Source organism: Haemorhous mexicanus, chromosome 4 (assembly GCF_027477595.1).
Source record: "Haemorhous mexicanus isolate bHaeMex1 chromosome 4, bHaeMex1.pri, whole genome shotgun sequence".
Classification (NCBI taxonomy): Eukaryota; Metazoa; Chordata; class Aves; order Passeriformes; family Fringillidae; genus Haemorhous; species Haemorhous mexicanus.
The window spans coordinates 75562709-75585446 of record NC_082344.1 but is presented as its reverse complement, the minus strand read 5'-3'; the positions used below and the strand labels follow the sequence as shown (position 1 = coordinate 75585446).

The following is a 22738-nucleotide window of genomic DNA, read 5'->3' as shown; positions in this document are numbered from 1 at the left end:
AGGGGAAAAGTCTTAATGGGCTTTGGGAAATATGAGGGAAGCTGAGGTGGTTCCAAAAACTTTGTTGCCTCCCTGCTGTCTCTTCCCTAAACCTGACTTTATAATTTTTATGTTGTTGACTGGTTTGCAGGCCCCAGGCTGGGCCATTTGTGTGTTTATTCCCAATGATCCCTGTGCCTGCAGGGGTGTCTGCCCTGTCTTCCATTCTACCTGCCCTTGATGTCTTGTCCCAGCAGCTGCCTGATGAGATGCCAGGACATGGGAAGAGCCAGCCCATGTCTTGGGGCCTGTCAGAGCTGGGATGCCAGGGAGAAGAGATGGGATTGTGGTGCTTGCCACATACCCTTGCTCTCCTGCAGCTGTTTCCCAGGAAGCAGAGATCAGTGGTGGGAGAGCAGGGCTGGACATGTCAGAAACCACAGGCAGGGAGTGAGCTCCATGGAGGATAACTTTATTTTGGAACAGCTTTTCAGAAGCAGGTAAGTAGAACACAAACTCTGCTGGTGCTTGGCATCAGGGGCTCAGTGAGACCACCCCACCTTGGCCTGGTCAAGCTGCCCTTGGCTCACACCTACCCTACACCTGCACTGAAAAACAGGCTGGCATCTGGGCAGCAGTTCTCTGGAATTGCTCTGGCTTGGCATTTGCTCCAACCCCCTTCATGAACTGGGGGGTTGGACAGTGAGGCCAATCTTGGAAGCAAGCAAATCATCTGGAGAGCAGAACTCCAGGCTTTAAGATTAAATCCAAGAGCTCTGTTTCATTCCAATTCAACCACCCCACTGAACCTGCTGCTGTGGGATGAGGGCAGCTCAGCATGACTGCCTGCCTTGTCTGATTTCCTCCCTGCCCTGCCTGCAGCTCTTCTGCTCCCACTGACAGCAATCTGTGATTTGTGGCCTGTGCTGGCCCAGTCTCACAAACCCAAATTTGAGGCAGGCTGGTGACGTGTGCTGGCAAGAACAGGAAATACGTGGTGCTGCTGCTGCAGGGGACAGCTGGATCTCTGGACAGAGGGTCCCTGAGCAGCAAACTTCCTGCAGAACTGGCTCGGTGACGAACACAACGTGAAACAACAACAAGGAGGAACAAACGATGGGAAGTGCCTGTCTGCCCAAGGCCAAGCTCGGTGTCTTGCCTGACCACATCCGGCCAGCTGCTGAGCCAGGACCTGTGGCTGCCCAGGGGCAGCTCCTGCTGCTCACTGCAGGAACTCCTCGTACTCCTTGGAGAGCAGGGAGCCCTCACAGGAGCCTCTCCTGGCTGCTGCTGCTGGTCTGAACGTTTGGAGGGGAGAGGGAGCCATCAGCAGGGGAGCCACTGCAGCTTTGGCTCTGCTCTGAGGCTGCAAGACAGGGACAAAACACAAATCCTTGTGAGGGGAGGTGCTGCCTGTGCCTCACCTTGCTGGGAATTCCTGTAGGAATCTGGCCAGGAGGGCACAATCTGCTGGAATCTGGCCAGGAGGGGACACCAGAGCCCGTGCAGGCTGCTCACACACGGGACTCACCTGCCTGGGCTGGTGGCGCTCCGGGCGCTGCTCCCGGGGCTGGGGCTGCTGCCGGTGGGGAGGTTTGTACAAGGAGCTCTTCAGGTATTTGTAGAGGTTGCTCTTCAGGTGCAAGGGGTTGTAAGCAACTTCCACTTCCAAGTTGTTCAGGGCACTCTGCTTGGAAGAGAAAACTTGAGTTTGCTACAGGATGTGACAGGGTTGCATGTTTGTGGTTTTTTGGTTTCTTTTTCAGGGACAGTGTTGTAGCCACTCCAAACCACCCACCCTGCAGTGAAAGGTGAAGGGATTTTTGGCTGTGCTGCAAACCATAAGGAGCACTCTTAACTGTGTATAGAACAAGAGGCATCTCCAGACTGATCTTAATGGATTTAAACATCCCCTTGCTGGATACAGTCCTACCCTTTCCCATGCCCAGAATCAGCCAACAAGCTGGAACTCCCTTTCTGGGCACTGTCATCCCCAACTCTGCTTCACAAGGCCTCTTCCCCCAGCAGACACCAACATTGCTCCCAAGGACAGGCATTTGCTGTCCATGGGGAAAGCTGTCTGCTGGGAAGGAGTTCTGGAGTGCAACATCACACAATGTCACTAGACATTGTCACAGCCATTTCCTTCCCTCCTTATCTGCTGAGGTGATAACACGAGCTGATAATGAGTGACTCACCTCGATGGGGCCCCTGACTTGCTCGGGGTGCTCAGCCAGGAGGGCTGGGAAGGCTGATGGCATCAGGAGCTCTCTGATGGCCACTGCTTTCACCAGGAGAGTGGCAGAGTCAGAGGGGACGATGACATAATAGGGGTGCACCACCACGTTCCAGTTTGGTCCGGTGTTCTGGGGCTCATGCCTGGCCAAGAGCATCCACTTCCTTTTCTAAAGGGCAAAATCCAGGTGTGAACAACAGCAACAGCCACTTCCTTCAGCACTGCCACCGTGGGCTCAGGGCAGGCACACTCACACATCATGGAAGGGAAACTATTCTGCAGCAGGGCTGAGAACAATCTGGCATTTGGTTTTTTTTTTAGCAAGTCAGTGCTTAAAAAAAACACCCAGTTTTGGTTTGCAGCTTGTCAGTAACAGCCAGTTCTCCACAGTCCAAGCCTTGGTTAATTATTTTCACTGTTAAAGTCTCAAGTCTAACTCCAGCCCTGGCATTTGCACTTCACACATTCACACTCATTTCTGGTAGGTTTGAGGGTCTTCCCTAAGCTCTGATGAGCTGTAGCATGTGTCCAGCAGATGGAAGGATCTACAAGCCCAATTCTGGCCCATGAGATAAGGTTGCAGCTTTTAAAAATGTTTCCTGACAGATGTTACAAGGTGTGCACTCACTGTTCCCTCCCCATCACAGTGCCATTTTCACACACTCACCAGGAGGCTGTGACACAAAGCATGGAAGCTGTGCTGGTTTGTCTCCAGTTCATCCCAGTCCAGCTGCCAGCAGCTTGTGGGCTTGATGATGAAGGGCAGCCCATAGAGTACAGACTCACAGACCCCTTCAGACTTCAGAGCCCTGCCAGGACACAGCTCATGTTAGTGCTCAGCATCGTAAGAACAACTGCACAGCTTGGAAATTATCCTGGTTTTTCCTATAAATCAATCTCAGAAAAGACACTGGGGAGCATCTCTGTGCTCTGCCCTGACCTGCTGCCAGGAAAGTGAATTCTTAGGTGAAATCACAGCACTGTGAGGCTTTGCTTAGGTTCTGACATCCAATTAATTGCTGTGGCCTCATTAGGTAATGAGAGAGCAGAATTACTGCAATAAAACATTTCACTGGGGCATAAGAACTTCTTCAGGAATGGCATCTGTGGTGTCACCCTCATTGAGTGCTGTGGTGACACCAGTGTGGCTGTGGTCTGCACGTGGGTTGTGCTGTTCCATGAGAGGAAGAGTGATGGAACTGAGGCTTTTTCACACCAGAATTTGGCTCACCAGCACCCCAGAGCCTCCTGGTGATGACACAGGCCCCAGGAAAGTGAAGCTTTTCTTACACCCTCCCCCAGTTAGCCAGTGGAAGACAAGGAGCACCACTCACTTCAGCACCCGGAGTTTGTGCAGAGCTGGGGAGGGCCAGGCTGCCACGTGCCAGGGAGAGCTGGCATCTGCTGCTCTCCCAGTGCCATCAGCTGTCCCCAAAAGCAGGGCTGGGTCCAGCAGCCTCTCCTGCAAATCACACTTCAGGCAGACTGGGAGAAGGAGAATGGTTTAGGTCGCTGGGATGGGCCATGTTTAGCACATGACACGCTCAAAGCACTTAAAAATCGATATTTTCTAGCAACTGTTGGGGGAAGGAAAATACTAAAGCCTGGCACAGGGCATCAACCTGTCCCCAAGTCCCTCTGCAAGACAGCCTTTATTTAAGTGCAGCTCTCTGCAAGACAGCCTTTATTTAAGTGCAGCTCTGGCACAGACTCTGTTTTGAACACAATTTTTAGGGCTGTTCAACTCTCAAGGCTCCTTTTTACCTTGACCACGTGACTGTAAATTCACCTACCCCTCCAGGCACATTTTTGCTGCAGAATGGAAACAATTGCAGCCTCAGCAGCTGTGGCAGCAAAGAGCAGCTTTGCAAGCCTGATGATTTTCAAGTTATCCACAGACCTGGGTCTCTAAATGGGAGGGAAGGTGCCCACAGGACAGTCTGGGGTTAACTTTAAGGCTGAGGGATTCAGGAGCTCCTTGAAGGGGAGCAGAAGGGAGAGAAAATGAAATACTTAAGGAGTTCTTGGGTGCAGCAGTGTGGCCAAAACCTCCTGAGGGAAGGAGGAGATGGAGCTGTTCCCTCTCTGTGCCATGGTCATGGAGCCAGGTTTTAAACAGCATCTCCAGGCTGATGACATTGTCCTCTACAGTTTGCACCTCGATGTCCATTCCCAGGATTGCCATATCTGCAGGAAAAAAAGAAAAAGTAGGTGAAAAAGCACCAATATTTTCAGCCATTGAAAAGATTTCTTCAGCAATTATTAAACTCCTTTGTTGGAGGTGCAGACAAATGTGGTTTGATGAAGCAACAACTTTTAAGTGTGGAGAGACGTAGGCTGGACAGCAGAGTTAGGAAGGATATAAACAAGATAAACCCCAAATAAACCCCCAAAACCACCTACAAATAATCTCTCAAAGGTGCATGCAGATGAGAAGCTACTTGAAGTCCATCAGATAAACAAAAATAAAATGGGATAAATAAAATAAAGGGAAGGAAAAAAAAACATTTGCAAATTGCATAAGACGTGCAATACAACCTCATGTAAACCCAGAAGGTGCAGTGTGGGAGCACTAATAGCTTTACCATACAGCCAGGATGTGGAAAGGCTTTCTGAGAAGAGGAATAAGTAGCAGAAATAGACTTTTTTCCACCCCTTGTGTTTACCAGGCCAGCAAGGGGATTAAAAACCAGTGCTGCATCCATCTACACTGAGAAATCTTTTCATTTCTAATGCCATTTGGGAAAAATGACACATGCATTAAAAAAAACCCAAAACCAAAGAAAAAACCCCTAGAAATGAAATAATTTCTAGCTGGCAAATAATCCAGGACTACTGTAATGACTGTAATTTTTCAAATGCTCTGCAGGACACACTTTTTGACTGTCCCCACCTCCCAGCCTTGAGGAAGAGATTATGGTGAGTGGTTGTCTGCAGCAAAGTAGACTCAGCTCCTACTCCCAACAGGAGAACTTTCACACTGCCCTTGCTCCTAAAAACCTTTCCTTCTCCTCTCTGACTGTCCCTGGCTGCCAGGATATTTAATTCCTTTATTTTTTTAGTTCTATCTTTTTTTTTTTTGGCTCTTTATTTCTTTTTTTTTTAGTTGGAAGCTGCTCTTCAGGAACGGAGCTGTTCCCACCTCCAGCTCCTTGCCCTGAGTGTTGCTCCCATTTCCCTGCAGAATTCACTGTTGCAGGGTGATCCTGTTTTGGGTGATTTTAGGCTTGGGCTTCTCTCAGGGATGTGCACTGAGGAGGGCATTAACAGCCCAGAAGACAAAGCACCAGGAAATCCATGTAATTAACTTTCACCAACAGCAAAACACAGCTGACAAAGGGAATGATTTGTGTTTTGGCGCTGGTAAATGCTTTAGTTCCTCCCTCAGTAAATATTTCCCTGTTTTTTGTTTTCTTTATTTTTTCCTCTGTAACAGATATTTAATCACTTACACTTCTGCAGTTGGCACAAGACATAATTTTAAAAGAAATTCACTGCATTCATTAGGAAAAGCAGGTTGGGGTGCCAATATCTCCTGTGCAGTGGGTCTCAAACTTCCTGGAGAGCAGGGCCAGGTAGAGGAAGGAGCCCTGGGATTGCAGAAGATGGGCTGGGGTCATAAAAAAGGCATCAGTGCTTTATCTGCAGGACTTGTTGTTTGCTTTTATCAAAGAGAAATAGCTGGGAGCAGTTATCTCCAGCACATGCAAATATTAACCTTTGTTAGCAAAAGGTCTGGCAAGGCTCAGCTGCTTTCAGGGAGTGGAATGGGGCAGGGGAAGGGAAATAATAGTAACAACAACAACAGTAATAATAGTAATATATAATTAACATTATGTAATTATGATAGAATAATAGCATAGTTATACTGATAATTTCTATTACAATATAATTATAATATAACTACAATGCAAGATAATTATAATAAATAATTATTTATCATTAATAATTATAATAATAGTTATTGTAATAATTATACTAATACTATATTGATTATAGAAAATTAATATTATATCATTATTATAATAGTATAATTATATTGATAATATATTATATAATTATAATTATAATACCACAGAATTGTAATGTATATAATGAATTATTAATAATAATGATAATAGTGGTGATTATGATAATAATAATATATTGATTGTATAAAATTCATTTTATATAATTATAATAGTATAATTATATTGATACTATATAATTATAATATAATTATAATGCAATAGAATAGTATTATATAATAAAATATTATTAATAATAATGATAATAGTGGTGATTATGATTATAATGATGAAGATAATTATAATAATTATATATTGAATGTATAAAATTATTATTATAAAATTATAATAATAGTATAATTACATTGATAATATAGAATTATAATATATCATAATACAATATAATTGTAATATATATAATAAATTATTATTGATGACAATAGTGGTGATGATAATAATGAATATGATGAAGATGAAGATGATGATGATGATTATTATTATTATATCAATTAGAGACCAGTCCATCCAAAGGCCAGGAATCCTGTTGGTTACTCCCTCAGATTATTCCCACCTCAACTGTCCTTCTGTCCATGGGGTTCAGTTAAATCAGTTTGCTCTGATTCTGAATCTCAGCATGTTCAAAGCTCTTCTAAGATTTGCCAACGTGGGCTTTTCAAACTCCTCAAGTCTTTTCCAGCTGCACTGACCTGGGAATGAGCCTGTGGAGGGGATATCCTGATCCTGCTCTGGATATTAAAAGTGTAAGTAGGTTCAAATACCCCCTAAAAAACTAATGGAAGAAATCTCCTCAGTGAAATGAAGCTCTTGATTAAGTGTTGCACCACAATATTTATTTTCTAGTTCAACACAGCACCAATCTTGCACATCCTGTACACTGGATCTTGCAAATTCAATGCTGTTTACTGTAATTTTTTAATAGGAAAATGGATTTTTTTCAGAAACAGAAGGAAGGAGCTGCAGTGGGTATCATAAACCAGTTTTCCCAATTAGCTGACCTATTCATTTCCTGTTGCTTTTCTTAGAGAGCAAATAGTTCATCCACTCAGAAAATCAGAATCTCATCCCTTGACATTTCAATGGCCTTTATGTCCACATTTATATTTTCATTCCATTTACTGGGTGAAAGGGCTACACAAAAATCCACATTTAGAAATAATTTGGGTGGGGTTTTGCATTCCCTGAAGCAGCCCTGTGACAGAGAGGCACAGAGCATCTCCTCCTCTGTGAGCTGAGCCTTCCAAGGCTTCCCTGCAGGATTCCCAGTCCCTGCTGGGACTATTGACCAGAAATTTGCTGCAACCATGAAAGAAAATGAACAGCAAGAGACAAATAACCCTGCTTGTTCCCCAGTAAAAAACAGCAATAACCCCTTTGAATCCTGTTGGAATCTGAAATACAAAGAGTTCTCAGAACTTTGGGCCTGTAAGCCAAAGCTTAGAATTAAACACAAGATTTGATCTGAGACCTTAAAAAAAAGGCTTTCAAACTTTAGTGCTAGAAGCAAGAATTTGGATTTATAGTTTAAAGCAAAGACATGTTAAGCTGAGTAAAAGAAAGTTGAGAGTTTTAGAGTTGAAGATACAGAAAAAATAGAAGTAGCTACCAAGGTCAACAAAGAAATTAGAATGCAATACTGTGAGTTTGTGTGTCATAAATGATTAGCTAAGAAAACTTACACTGTAGCATGGGTCCATAAGATAAAATATTTAAGGATTGGGTCAAAAACATAAATATCCTTTATTAGTGCAGTGTTTTATTAGTCAATAATGCCTTAAAAAGTCTTGTGGTTAAAGGTGTTATGGCCTTCTGAACCATGCTGTAATGATGTGAGCTCAACTCACCCTTCCTGCCTGTGTAGAAGATAATAAACCACATCATCTAAAAAGCTCAGAAATCCCATCTCTAACTCATTCAGAACTTAAAAAAATCCCATAAAATCCTCTCTCCCAGGCTGCACATTGCTGGGAAGAGTTACTGGCACTGACCAAGCCTCTTGATTAGCTGGTTTTGTGTCTTTGATCCAGTTCCTGCTTACTGCTGCTGCTTTCCTCCATGCTCAGAGTGTGTTACCCCCACAACTCGATGCCTTTTTCTCTTTAACCCCCACTGTGAAGCTGTGTCACACATGAATTTTAAATGACACCATGAGCTGAAGTAACCCACTGCCAGTTCTTGGCTGCTTTTTTCTGTCAACGTTGGGATTGAAGCACTTGAGAGGTTATTTCATGTTCAGGCTCAGATGTTTATTATTTCTTATCTATGTTACAGTCTCACAGCAGTGAGTTCTGCAGCATTTCACTAACGAGCTACAAAATGGCCCCATATCTCTCTCTACAAGGTCTTTTAAGGCTAAACTATCCAATTAAGAAATGACACCTAAATTATTTTCACTTTTAACCCAATAACTAATCACTCAAAAGTCCACAATGTGAACTTTTTTTATCCAATTACAAAATACCACCCAAAACCCATGGAGAAGAAGGTGAAGAAGAAGGACCAGCCTACAACCTCCATCTTGCTTTATATATTTATTACTATATTCTAAAACTTAAACTCTAAGTTTTGATATTACACATTTCTATTCAAACTCCACACCCACAATCCCAGTTCTGTCATTCCATTTTGGAAGTTTCTCCACAGGCTCAGGTTAAATGCAGTGCTCTCCTGGGGGTCAGAGCCTGGCAGCACAGAAAGTCTGGAATTCTCAGCATCCAGGACTCCAACAATGCAGGAGCTCTGTAAGTTCCACAAGCCCCAGAGAAGAGCTGTGGTACAAACTTCCTCCAGGCACAGCAGTCCCCACTGACCCAAGGGACATGAATTGGCCCAAAGGGAAGTGACAGATGTTGGACTGTCGTGCTGCCCAAAGCCATAACTTCCCTAAAAATGCCCTCCACTCACCACTGCTGGGCTCCTCTGCTGGCACACCCTGCTCCACATCCTCAGGCTCCAGGAAATCTCTCTTCAGCACCTCAATGACCTGTATTCTTCGCAGGCTCACCAGGTCTATGTCTTGTAATTTCTTTTCCAGCTGCTTTACCATGTCTCTGCTGGGCTGGCTGGTCAGAATTGTGATCTGAAACACAAATCAGAGCATGAAGAAGCTGCCTCTTCCCCAATTCTCTCTTGGGAGGTGAAGATGTTGGGTAGCACTGGTCTCACTATGGAGAAAGGAGAAATCTTGCTGAAATATCTCTTCTATTCAAAAGCAGATTTATAAGCTTTTTGTTTTTTGAGCTTTGGCTCACATTTCAGCCAATATGAAATGGATTGAGAGGTTCACTGGAGGAACATCTACAGGTTTTGCGCTCTGTGCTTTGCACTTGTGATCTATGAGTCTCAGAGTATAAGAAGGCACTTGTACATTAATTATTGTCCAAATAGACTAAACTTGGCCTTCTCCCTTGAAAGCTGAATGGGAATTTTGTATTTTTAAAATGTATCCAGTCTATCCTAAAGAAATTTCCAAAGAGAGCAGCAGTAGGTGTGATTCCCACCACCCAGTTTTGGTCTGATACTGAGAAAAGGAAACAAAAATTCAACTTACTCTGCATTAAAAAATGCTTGTGATGGGGAGGAGAGAGAAACTGCAATCACTTAAGTATCTGGAGCAGAAAGAGGCCTTTTTTGAAACTTTTTTTTTGGCCTTTTGTAAGGGTAAAACCCCCTCTTGCCTGTCAGTGACCAGAGCCTGTCCCTGCAGCATTTCTTACATCCCCTTGCAAAGAGAAGTACAATAAAATTGCATCATCTAGAAGAACTAGAAGAATAATTGCATAATCTAGAAGAACTGCTTAGGGGAGTAAAAACTCCCTGTAGCCATGGATTGACTTAATTTTTAATGTAGCTTGTTCCTTCAAGTACACTAGAAAATGTCCTGGATTTTGTTGTGTGTCAAAAAAGGTCTTGTGTCCAAAGCATGTTCTGTTTGTTCCAACCTCCAGCTTTAAAGCACAAATCACCTTTCAAATGGTCAGGAAAAATACCTTAAAGCCTCAAGAAAGGCAGAAAATCAGTAGAAAAGTTTCATGGACAGACACTGGGAGTGAATCTCAATTGCAGCCTGATCACAGCGTGACTCTGTGAGACTCTGGAAGGGTTTAAGGACCTAAACAAAGCAGAGAGACTTGGCAAATTTCAATCTCAATTTGTTTTTTATGACTAGCAGGTGAACCCTGAGCCTGGGAAGTCTGAAATGCCATATTGTTTGGAGCTGGTATTTTCTGCTGTCCAGAGGAAAACATTCCTGTGTGAGTCCTTTCCCCTCAATAACTCTCTGTCCTTTCATGTCAGTGGATACTATCTAAAAAAGTACTTCCTCCTGTGAACCATGCTCTGCTTTCTGCAATCACACATCTGTTCTCATGTGTTATTGGCAGCTTCCCTCCTCTTTATGCAAAATCACACATTTAGAGCTGAAAACACAGCCACCAAAATCCACCAGAAGTGTGTCCACCAAAATCTATCAGATCCTGGACCAGGACACCTTTCCCTAGATGTGTCCCCTTTTCCACAGGAATCTGTCCAGAGGGATTTGAAGACTTGATCTCTTCCTTCAGGACTTCTGTGGATCTCTGTAACATCCAGAGTGCTGAATACCTAAATTTTTCTGCATGTTCAGTGAACACAAAATACACATTTATAGATCACAATGATGTGGGATGGCTCCTACCCCCCTCCCAGCATTTTCTTACCTCAACAGAACTATTTGTGGAGCCTCCTGCTGCTGTGTGCCTGCTGTACTGCTTGAACTGCTGCAATCCATCCTGCACAGCTTGCAGCACTCCATTCCCCCCCTGTGGGAAGCAGCCTTCAGCTGGCAGCGAGCGGAGCTCCGAAATGCAGGCTTGGACTCGGGCAAAGTTTTCTTTCACTTGCTGCAAAACAGGGATCAAGGAAAGGCTGGGGTCTTAGCTTACAAGGTGTGGCTGGGGGTGTGGATTCTATCCCCATCTGTCAAAGGTGGGGCAGTTATCTGCTGTTCATGGGCAGTTTTCTTTATCTCTTCTACAACCAATCCTCCCTCCAGGAGATCTCTGCTCTTCATGGGCCATTAATTATTAATTATCTTCTGTCCATGGCCAGTGAGTGTCCCTGCATGGCTGATCAAATTCCACCATCCCATGGGGAGATGCTCCGCCCAGGGGAGGAGCCAAGCATTCCTACCTGGATACAATCTGAGGTTTGGAACAGCACAGCAGCCTTTGCCCACTGCATTCCCAGAGGAGCAGCTTTCTGCTGCCCTGCATTCCCAGAGGGAGAGCAGGCCCATCTCCAGCAGCCCTGGAGCTCCAGAGGAAAGCTCCCCCCTTGTGCAGGATCCCTGCTCCAGCAGAATCACAGCTGGCACTGCAGGAGGGCTGAGCCACCCTGGGATGGGACTGTGCCACCACCCTGAGCCCCCCTGGGATGGGACTGTGCCACCATCCCGAGCCACCCTGGGATGGGACTGTGCCACCACCCTGAGCCCCCCTGGGATGGGACTGTGCCACCACCCTGAGCCCCCCTGGGATGGGACTGTGCCACCATCCTGAGCCCCCCTGGGATGGGACTGTGCCACCACCCTGAGCCCCCCTGGGATGGGATTGTGCCACCACCCTGAGCCACCCTGGGATGGGACTGTGCCACCACCCTGACACACAGGGCCTGTTCTGACTCTGGCAGTGGTTTGTTTTCTTTTTTTATTTTTTTGTACTATTGCATTTGTATTTTTAATTTTCCTAGCAAAGAACTGTTATTCCTGCTCCCATATCTTTGCCTGAGAGCCCCTTAATTTCAAAATTATCATAATTCAGAGGGAGGGGGTTTGTATTTTCCATTTCAAGGGAGGCTCTGGCCTTCCTTAGCAGACACCTGCCTGTTCAAACCAAGACAGCTGGTAAACAAATGAAATAGTTCTCCATAATGTGGAGGAAGGCTGGTGGTCACAGAGAAGTCAGCTTACCTGAGCCTCACCAAGAACTCAGCAGCTAAACTGGTACATTGTGACCACAGGAAAGATACTGAGTGAACTCTACCAAATTTATTTAAAGCAGTACAAGACACTGCTGCCAGAGGTCACTTTCCCCACTGAAGAGGCAGCAGGTGAACATTTGACTTGTTTGCCTCAGGTGTGTGGAGCTCTGGGTCACTGAAGCACCCCTGAGCCCTGGTTTGCAGGGTGGGCTTTCAGTGGGACTGCGTGGGAAGCTGCAAAGCTCTGTTCAGTCCTTACTCAGTGCCACATTAAATTTTTTGATGATTCAATGCTGATTTCTTATCTTGCCACCATTTACTCACCCCCAGAATTATCTACTTTCATTCTGGCTTCTCTTTCTTTGCCCTCCCTGCCCTTTCCAGGGAGGCTTTATGGACTCTCCTGCTGGGGAGACCGGTGCAAACAGAGACCATAAACAAGCACAGAGGAAAGGTTAAAACCAGGGTAAGTGTGTGTGACACTTCCCCATGTACTCTCCCCATCTCTATTTTCAGTTCTGGGGCTTTCCTGACTTGATGATTTGTCTAACACAGCTCTGAGAAACAGCTTCAGTACAGCAGCTGATGTCTACTGTTGGAATGTAGCAGCCAAAAAACCAGCAGAGTGAATACAAAAAAAAGGCTTAGAAATGATTAAAATCATTGTAAACATGTTTTGCAGTTAAACTCAACGTTTGTTCTTGATTTACCAGCCAGAACAGAGAAGGGACCTACTCCTATTTAGAGGAAGAAAGGATAAAATATAAGCATGTTCTTCAATCTAGCCAGAAGAGTGAATATATTAAGAAATCCCTGGAGGATAAAGCAAATAAAGGCAAATTAGGAACCAGGTACAGGTTTCACAATGACAATTATTTACCACTGGATGAAATTATCAAGAGAAGTACTTGATTACCCATCTTGTCTTCAGATCAAAACTAGATGGCTTTCTGGAAGGAAGTTTTAATGAAATAGGGGCACTTTAGTGAAATATAATAGCCTGTGATGTTAAAATACAAAACAGTGATCTAAGGGCTCCTCTGCCTTTAAAAACTGTGACTGTCAAAATGAGGAATTGTTGTTTAAATAAAAAAGACAGCTGATCAGGAGCAGCAGTCATAAGATTATCCTTGTCACATTATCTATAATTAGCCAGAGTCTTCTTGCAGATCACATTTGCTAATTTACTCTTGACCTCTGGCTTTTTATTTTTCTCAAGATGTGAAGACTTGACAAAACTTTTCAGAATGTTTCCACCATTACTGTGTAAGTTGGAAGGGTTAATCCTGTGTGTTTACTGTGATGCTGTGTAAATGGGAGTGCTCAGTGTGATTTTTTCTAACAGGATGACTTCAAAAATTCTTGTGAACTTTAGGATGCATATTTGAATTCCCAAACTATTACTGCAGAGCTGTTTGCTCATTCTCCATCTACATTTATACCTGTGCACAGCCCTAAGTGAGAGCAATATTTGTTCTCACTGACTTAGAGCTCTGTATTTAAAATCTGTGGGGATGTGGCACTTAGGAACACGCTTAAGAGGTGGATTTGCCAGGGCTGGGTTTAGAATTGGATTTAGTCTTAGAGGACTTTTCCTGAAATCATAGAATCATCTGGATGTTTCTCAAATTCAGCACAGATATATATATATATAAAATATATATATAATAGATATATAGACAGTTATTCAGCACAGATAAATAAATAAATAAATAAATAAATAAATAAATAAATATATATATATATATATATATATATATATATATATATAATTTTTTTTTTAATTCTGCCCCTTTCCCCTTCAATATCTAGAACCTCTCACACATTGGTAATATTTGCCCAGCCCCAGCTGTGTGTGATAATTCTGACAGAGAAGAAGTACAGCACAAAGCAGCACATGAAAGGTGCAACAGATGCTCCAAAACAGATGTTTTAGGAAGGAAGAGCACAAAACCTAATTTATCAGGTTGACAGATCAAAAATGTCACTCCTCCTTTTCAACTTTATGAATTTTATGAAATTTCATGAAACTCACCTCACGGCGAAACGTTTGTTCTGAGAATGGCCGATTTTTAAGATGTGAATTTACACACAGATTTTTAGATATGAATTTAGATATAAATAATTAATTTTTTTCCCCCCTGAGCAGCAGCACAGCCTGGGCCATACCGTGAAGGGCAGCAGACACTCCTGCTGGGGCTGCACCACGTAGAGGCTGAGCAGGGGCACCCTGCAGGGCCCTGCCAGGCCACAGGCCAGGCACAGGACGTTCTCCAGAGCCTCGGAGAGCACGGAGCAGGTGCTGGCCCAGGAAGGGGAGGTGGCATCCACCACCAGGATGTGGGATGGCTGCTGGCTGGGGGCTTTGGCTGCAGGGAACGTTCTCCGTGGTTCTGAGGGGAATTTTCTGGAATTCATGGCTCCTGCACGTGGGTGTTATGTGCACGGTGATGCATCTGAATGGGAGAAATGAATAAAGAACAGCAATGAGTGAGGCTCTCTCTTAGAACCTTAATAAATTACTGAGAATTTCAGACTTTCTGTGCCAACAAGCATTGACCCCCAAGAGAACACTGCATTTGACCTGAAGCCATAGAGAAAACTTCCAAAATTAAATGACAGAACTAAGATTATGAGTGTATAGTTTAAATAAAAGTGTGTAATACCATATAGTTGAAAACCTAAAGTTTAAAGTTTTAGAATATAGGAATACATATATAACAAAATAAAAATTTTAAGGCAGAAGCTACTTCTTCTTCATAGATTTAAGTAGTATTGTGTAATTAGATTAAAAAGTCCACATTGCAAGCCACAAGTAGTTAGTTATTAGGTTAAAAATTAAAATTATAAGTGTGTAGTTCAAATAAAAGTGTGTAATATCACTTTAGATACTTAAGTGATTGCAATTTCTCTCCCCTCCCCATCACAAGCATTTTTTTATGCAGAGTAAGTTGAATTTTTGTTTCCTTTTCTCAGTAACAGACCAAAACTGGGTGATGGGAATCACACCTACTGCTGCTCTCTTTGGAAATTTCTTTAGGATAGACTGGATACATTTTAAAAAATACAAAATTCCCATTCAGCTTTCAAGGGAGAAGGCCAAGTTTAGTCTATTTGGACAATAATTAATGTACAAGTCCCTTCTTACACACAGAGACTCAATGATCACAAGTGCAAAGCACAGAGCACAAAACCTGTAGATGTTCCTCCAGTAAACCTCAATCCATTTCACATAGAAAAAACCTTAAAGCTTAAAATTTTAAAATATAATCATATATATATATATAAAACAAAATAAAAGTTTTAGAACAAAACCTAGTTCTTCTTCTTCACCTTCTTCTCCCTCTTCTTCTTCAGGAGTTTAAACAATATTGTGTAATTAGATTTAAAAAATCCACATTACAAACCACAAGAAATTAGTTATTAAGTTAAAAGTAAAAATAATTAAAGTGTCATTTCTTAATTTAACAGTTTATCCTTAAAAAAACCTTACAGAAAAAACTACAGCTCCATTTTTAATTTGTTAACATAAAGTACTATAAAACTCAGTTTGTAAAACTGTATTCTAAATAAAAACTAACAAACATCTCAATCCAATTTCTGCACTGGCCAGGAGGTTGCACCCAAAACCCAGGGAGAACAGTCCCTGTTCCTTCACCCCCAGCAGCACGAGACAAGTAGCTGGAAAAGCCAAAGGAGGCCAGCAGGATGCAGCAAGAAAATCCTGCACATCCATGAATTTTACTCTGTGGGTAAAATTTCCTTGTTGTTTTTTTTTTCTTTTTATTACTGTTACTTTGTGGGTGTGAAGAACCAACTTATGTCCTTCAGAGTGTCAAACACCTGGGATGAGCTCATCCACAGACCTTGAATTTGACTTTTGTTCCTCACCCCTATCTCACTTAAGAGCATAAGAGCATTTTCCTGTTCAAAAATGTAGTTTTTACTTCATGAGCAAAAATCTTTTCTAAAAATCCTCTCCTCACTAAATCCATGTAAATCCTTCAGTGATGTTTCTAAAGATACAGGAAATGCTTCAAAAAAGAAAAGTGTTGGTATAACTGCACACATCTTGTTATGAACTGGGATAATTTTTTTTTCCCTACAGTTTTATTCCCATCAGAATTAGTAAAAGTTTTTGGAAGGATTTACACAGTTGGGCTCTGGTGTGTCATTTGTGTGCTGTTTTCAGCTCACACAAACAGCTCTTTTATGGTCTCCAAGGAGACAAGAGACTGCATTTCCTACAGCCTCCAGCACTTTGGAGTAAGAATTTCTGTAAGGCTTGGGAAGAGCAAGAAATGAGTTTTTATCTGGCTGAAGAATCACCAGAAAAAAAAAAAAAATCTGAATTTCTAGGATTCCTTAGGATGCCTGTCAGTGCAGGCAAAACAAGAGTGATCACAGCCTGAATTTCAAAACTGGGTTAACACTTCAGAGCTGATGAAAATGTTATAAACACAGATATAGATGATGTAGGTATCTTGCTTTGATTAGTCCTCTGGTATAGTTTGATTGTCAAATGAAAAACTGCCAGATATCACTTTAATCAATGTCTCTCCTGGAGCTTTTCAATTTACAGCAGAGTTACTCAATTACTTCACTGAATCTGGGAATGGACTTGTCTGTCTGAATTTTTCTGATGAGGCTTCAGCACTACTGAACTCTGCAAGCCCCCAGAGCTTTCTCAAACAAGGAAACAAAACCCATCCTGTCAGAAATCCACAAGAGTTGGGCCTTAGCATCGGTTTCAGAGAGGAAAATGAGTTCTGATGCTGAAGCAGAGAGAGTTTTACTCACTTTGAATGTGTTCTCTCATTCTTGGCACTCTACTTATCTGTATTCCCAAACTATTACTGCAGAGCTGCTGCTCATTCTCCACCTACATTTATTCCTGTGCAGAGCCCTAAGTGAGAGCAATATTTGTTCTCACTGACTTAGAGCTCTGTGTTTAAAATCTGTGGGGATGTGGCACTGAGGAACATGCTTAAGTGGTGGATTATTAAGGACTGTGCTTATTTTAGAGTGGTTTTGTTAAAATAGATCCCTCACCAGCTCCTTACCAACTCACTTCAATTTCTTCATAATTGTGGTGTCTTAATTAGTCTCTGCTTAGCAATATTATAAATTTATTTATATGAATCTCTCTCTACAATATTTGACGATATTTGACCTCTTTTATAGCTCTAGTGAGGCTGGAGAATGGAGGAATTCTGTGGTAAAAAAAAAATCTGTGGTAAAATGACATTTTCATTTAGGCATTGGGTGGACTGACAGAGCCCATCCCGAGGGATCCTCCACAATTCCAGGAGAATTGGGTAAACTCTGAGTTCTGGCAGCTGATTTGACATTAAGTTATTGCTCAATAAAGCAGAACTCTATAGGTGTCAGGGCTGGTGATGTGCATTTTGCTCAATGCAAGGAGACACAAATTGTGCAGAATTAGAAAGAGGCAGAAAGGAAATTTCTTTGTAGTGAATGATTTGTGACTGCTGAGGACATTCTGCAGTTGCACATCATCCCATGTGCTTAGCTTGTTATTTAAAAAAAAAAAAAAGTTATTAAATAATATCCAGGTCTAAAAAGACATAGCACCAAAGCCACTGGTTAAAGAGGATGGAGGATAATTGGTTTTAAAAGGTGCCATTTTCAGAGCAAGCTTCAGACCCCTGGGAAACAGGAATATTCTCATGTGGAAAACAAATCAAGCTGCACAAATGAGGGTTTTCTAGAGAATAAACTGGCTGTGCAGTGTGGATGGCCTCTGGTGTGAACAGCTTTTCCCACCTAGCCTAGAAAGGAAGGTATTTATTTAAAAAGGTCAGCATGAACAGAAGAATAGAGAGTTCTCAGAAAATCAATCTACTGAAAACAAAATTATTCCAGACCCTCTGTAATAGAAGATATTATGTGTTACTCTATTCATCAGTGCTATAATCAATCATAAATAAATGGCTTTAGGCTTGTGCTTTTATTGGCATAAAATCATCAAACCTTAGCAAGAATTGTCACTTCATATTAGTGTTAAAATCACTCATTATAACCTTTAGAGTTTCTTGGGTTTTTTTCTCAGAAGAGGAACTATAACACTGTAGGAGTTTAGAAAAAAAAAGCATTTTAAAATCCTGAATCACTGAAAATGAGTAAAAATAATGAAACCTTAAGAGAGCAGCAGAGCAAGGACAAACTGCTGCAGCATTCCCAGGTGGAATTTGGTGGAAAAGCAGCCAAGTCAAACCCCACCAGGAGAGCTGAGCTACCAGGGTGCTTGAGTGACAGGCTGGAATTGCCAGAATTCAATTTCTAGGAACTGGAATAACTCAGTGATCAGATTATGGGCACGGCTAACAAATCCTCACGGGGCAGCTGCTCCATCTTCCCTGGCATCTTGATTAAGGATCCGGGCTGACACCTTGTCTACACCCACACTGTAACCTGAGAAAAACCGGCATCGTTCATGGGCAGGGCGTGCTGCAGGCAGGGAATCACCACTGAGGCTGCAGGGAAAATCCTGGGATACACCCAAGGGCTGGAATTGTCCTCCACGGCTCCTGCAACCTGAACCCTTCCACGCTGGATGCGACCTCAGGGTCGGAGGTTTCAATCTTACTGTGACATTTTCGTATTTTTGTTGGCTTTGTTTTTTTAAAGCTTTAGGCAGCAACACTCCCTCAGTGGCGGCTGGATCCTGGGAGCAAGGGAAGGCAGCACTTGTCCCACAGGAAATCCTGCGGCAGGTCCCACCTGGAACAGCAGGATGTGCCGAGGTGGCTCTGGGAGGGCTCTGCTGGAATGGACTGGGACTGGGAGAGCTGTACTGGGATTGGGACAGCTGTACTGGGCTGTACTGGGACTGGGACAGCTGGACAGGGACAGGGACAGCTGTACTGGGCTTGACAGGGACTGGGAAAGCTGTACTGGGCTGGACAGGGGCAGGGACACCTGTACTGGGCTGTACTGGGACTGGGACAGCTGGACAGGGACAACTGTACTGGGCTGGACAGGGACAGGGACAGGGACAGCTGGACAGGGATCAGGACACCTGTACTGGGCTGGACAGGGACACCTGTACTGCGCTGTACTGGGATTGGGAAAGCTTGAGAGGGACTGGGAAAGCTGTACTGGGCTGTACTGGGACTGGGACACCTGTACTGGGCTGGACAGGAACAGAGACACCTGTACTGGGCTGTACTGGGATTGGGAAAGCTTGACAGGGACTGGGACAGCTGTACTGGGCTGGACAGGGACTGGGACACCTGTACTGGACTGGGACAGCTGGACAGGGACAGGAACACCTGTACTGGGCTGGACAGGGACAGGGACAGCTGTACTGGGCTGGACAGGGACAGGGAAAGCTGTACTGGGCTGTACTGGGATTGGGAAAGCTTGAGAGGGACTGGGAAAGCTGTACTGGGCTGTACTGGGATTAGGACCCCTGTACTGGGTTGTACAAGGACAGGGACATCTTTACTGGGCTGGACAGGGACAGGGACAGGGACAGCTGGACAGGGATCAGGACACCTGTACTGGGCTGGACAGGGACAGGGACACCTGTACTGGACTGGGACAGCTGGACAGGGACAGGAACACCTGTACTGGGCTGGACAGGGACAGGGACAGCTGTACTGGGCTGGACAGGGACAGGGAAAGCTGTACTGGGCTGTACTGGGATTGGGAAAGCTTGAGAGGGACTGGGAAAGCTGTACTGGGCTGTACTGGGATTAGGACCCCTGTACTGGGTTGTACAAGGACAGGGACATCTTTACTGGGCTGGACAGGGACAGGGACAGCTGGACAGGGATCAGGACACCTGTACTGGGGTTGGGACATCTCTATCAGGCTATACTGGGATTGGGACACCTGTATTGGGATGCACTGGGGTTGGGACAGCTCTACCAGGGTCAGGACACCTGTACTGGCCTGTACTGGGATTGGAACACCTGTACTGGTCTGTACTGGGGGTAGAACACCTGTACTGGGCTGTACTGGGATTGGGACACCTGTACTGGGCTGTACTGGGATTGGGACACCTGTACTGGCCTGTACTGGGATTAGGACACCTGTACTGGGCTGTACTGGGATTGGGACACCTGTACTGGCCTGTACTGGGATTGGGACACCTGTACTGGCCTGTACTGGGATTGGGACTGCCGTGTGTGGCTGAAGGGTGGCCAAGCACCCAGGGAGTGTCAGGGCAAACCAGCAGCTCTGCTGGGCTCCCTCACACCCCATCCTGTGTTTCCCAGACATTCCTCCTTGCTGCCATCCATTTTCCCTGCATTGGATGCTATGGGAAGGATGGATGGGGAGGGAAGCACCAGGTCCAGCTTTTCCCCCAGCTGGGGCCTTGATGGGGCATTTTGGAGCAGGAATTAAAACAAAATCAGGAATAAACTCCTCTGCCTGATCTCTGTTTTTTAAGGTGCACCTTTCATCCCTGAACTGGGTTTTCCCCCACATTTTCCTTCAAGTTTGCTCCCCACCAACAGCGCCCAAGGCTGCTGACCTTGGATGCCTTAATTGCATTTACAGAGGAAATGAGGACTAATTATTAACTTCCCACGGGAGCAACTCCCACAGGAGGTTGATGTTTGTCACCTCCCAGCTCCCAAACATCCTCCACAAGGCTTTCCTTGAGGGATTTATGATGGAATTTCCCCGAGGAATTCAGGAGCAAATTTCCCTGAGGAATCCAGGACGGAATTTCCCTGAGGAATTTGGGGCAGAATTTCCCTGAGGGATTTGGGAAAAAATTTCCTTGAGGAATTTGGGATGGAATTTCCCTGAGGGATTTGGGGCAGAATGTCCCTGAGGGGTTCGGGACAGGATTTCCCTGAGGGGTTCAGGACAGGATTTCCCTGAGGGATTTGGGACAGGATTTCCCTGAGGGATTTGGGACAGGATTTCCCTGAGGGGTTCGAGGTGGGATTTCCCTGAAGGATTTGGGGTGGAATGTCCCTGAGGGGTTCGGGACAGGATTTCCCTGAGGGATTTGGGAAAAAATTTCCTTGAGGAATTTGGGATGGAATTTCTCTGAGGGATTCGGGATAGGATTTCCCTGAGGGATTTGGGGTGGAATTTCTCTGAGGGGTTCGGGACAGGATTTCTCTGAGGGGTTCGGGACAGGATTTCCCTGGGGGATTTGGGACAGGATTTCCCTGAGGGGTTCGGGACAGGATTTCCCTGAGGGATTTGGGGTGGAATTTCCCTGAGGGGTTCGGGACAGGATTTCCCTGAGGGATTCGGGACAGGATTTCCCTGAGGGGTTCGAGGCGGGATTTCCCTGAGGGATTTGGGGTGGAATTTCTCTGAGGGGTTCGGGACAGGATTTCCCTGAGGGGTTCGGGACAGGATTTCCCTGAGGGGTTCGGGGCCGAGGCTCCTTTCCCGCTGCCGTGCCCGCGGCCGGGCCGGGCCCTGCCCGGTGCCGCTGCCCCCGCAGCCGCCGATCCCGGCTCATCCCGGGGCTGTTCCCGTGGGAATGCCGCCATCCGGGCTCGCACCCACCTGGGCGGGGCCGTTTTCCCGCTCCTGGCCCAAATTCCGGGTGGATCCCGGGTGAATCCCGGGTGGATCCCGGCCGGGCGGGGTCTCCGCGCATGCGCAGCGAGCGCTTCCCGCAATCCCGAATTTGGGACCCTCGGGAGAAGCGGGATCGCTCTCCTGCCCAAAAATCGCATTTTGAGCCCTTCCCAGCGCTTCCAGCACCGGCTGAATTGTTTTTCCTTTCACCATCCGATCAGCCAAACGTTACTTTTGCCAAAATGAAACCCGGCAAGGCTCAGTTAAAGCCAAAGGGAGTTTTAATGTTGGACATCTGGGATTGGAAATTTATGGCTCTTCAAGGAGTCTGGAGGGACCAGGAGATGGGGATAAAGGGATAGAAAGTTGGAAAATTTCCTTTTGAGAAAAAGATGATTAAATCTTAGAACCCTGGTTAGTGAGAATTTTTCTGTGCTGACAGGCAGAGAACACTGTGTTTAACTTAAAGCCGTAGAGAAAGCTTCCAAAATTAAATGATAGAACTAAGATTATGAGTGTATAGTTTAAATAAAAGTGTGTAATATCACATAATAGAAAACCTAAAGTTTAAAATGTTAGGATATAGTAATATATATATATATGTATAAAAATAAATTTTTAAAGGCAGAAGCTAGTCCTTCTTTATGGATTTAAGTAGTATTGTGTAATTAGATAAAAAGTCCACATTGCGAGCCACAAGTAGTTAGTTATTAAGTTAAAAATAAAAGTAATTTAAGTGTAATTTCTTAATTTCTAAAAAATCCCTCCTTAAAGGGTAACTGCGTATTCTGGATATAAAATTTCATGGCATCAGCTCGCAGCTGTGCTGGTTCAGTGACTGCAAAAGGAAATCCAGGATTTCTCTAGAGAGAATGTTTTTACTGGATTTAGGTAAACAAAGGCTCATCTTTTTACTGTAAAGTGAATTATTGAGATTTGCCGTTGTTTTTCCTGTTTACTCTTTACATTTTCACTCTTAACTTCCAGCTCTGTTGTGGCACGAGGGAAAGGATGAGCA

General features: G+C 44.4%; 1 protein-coding gene across 1 annotated transcript; it reads right to left on the bottom strand.

The window, feature by feature from the left end:
* Nucleotides 1–435: 435 nt before the first annotated feature.
* On the bottom strand, nt 436–21799 carry M1AP (meiosis 1 associated protein). Its single transcript, XM_059845474.1, is given in 12 exon segments — nt 436–1345; nt 1511–1666; nt 2178–2384; nt 2883–3024; nt 3550–3700; nt 4229–4402; nt 9145–9319; nt 10938–11120; nt 14368–14625; nt 14627–14654; nt 21706–21767; nt 21770–21799. Coding segments are annotated over 12 exon segments (1710 nt in total). The 3' UTR covers nt 436–1201.
* Between the last annotated feature and the right edge of the window lie 939 nt (nt 21800–22738).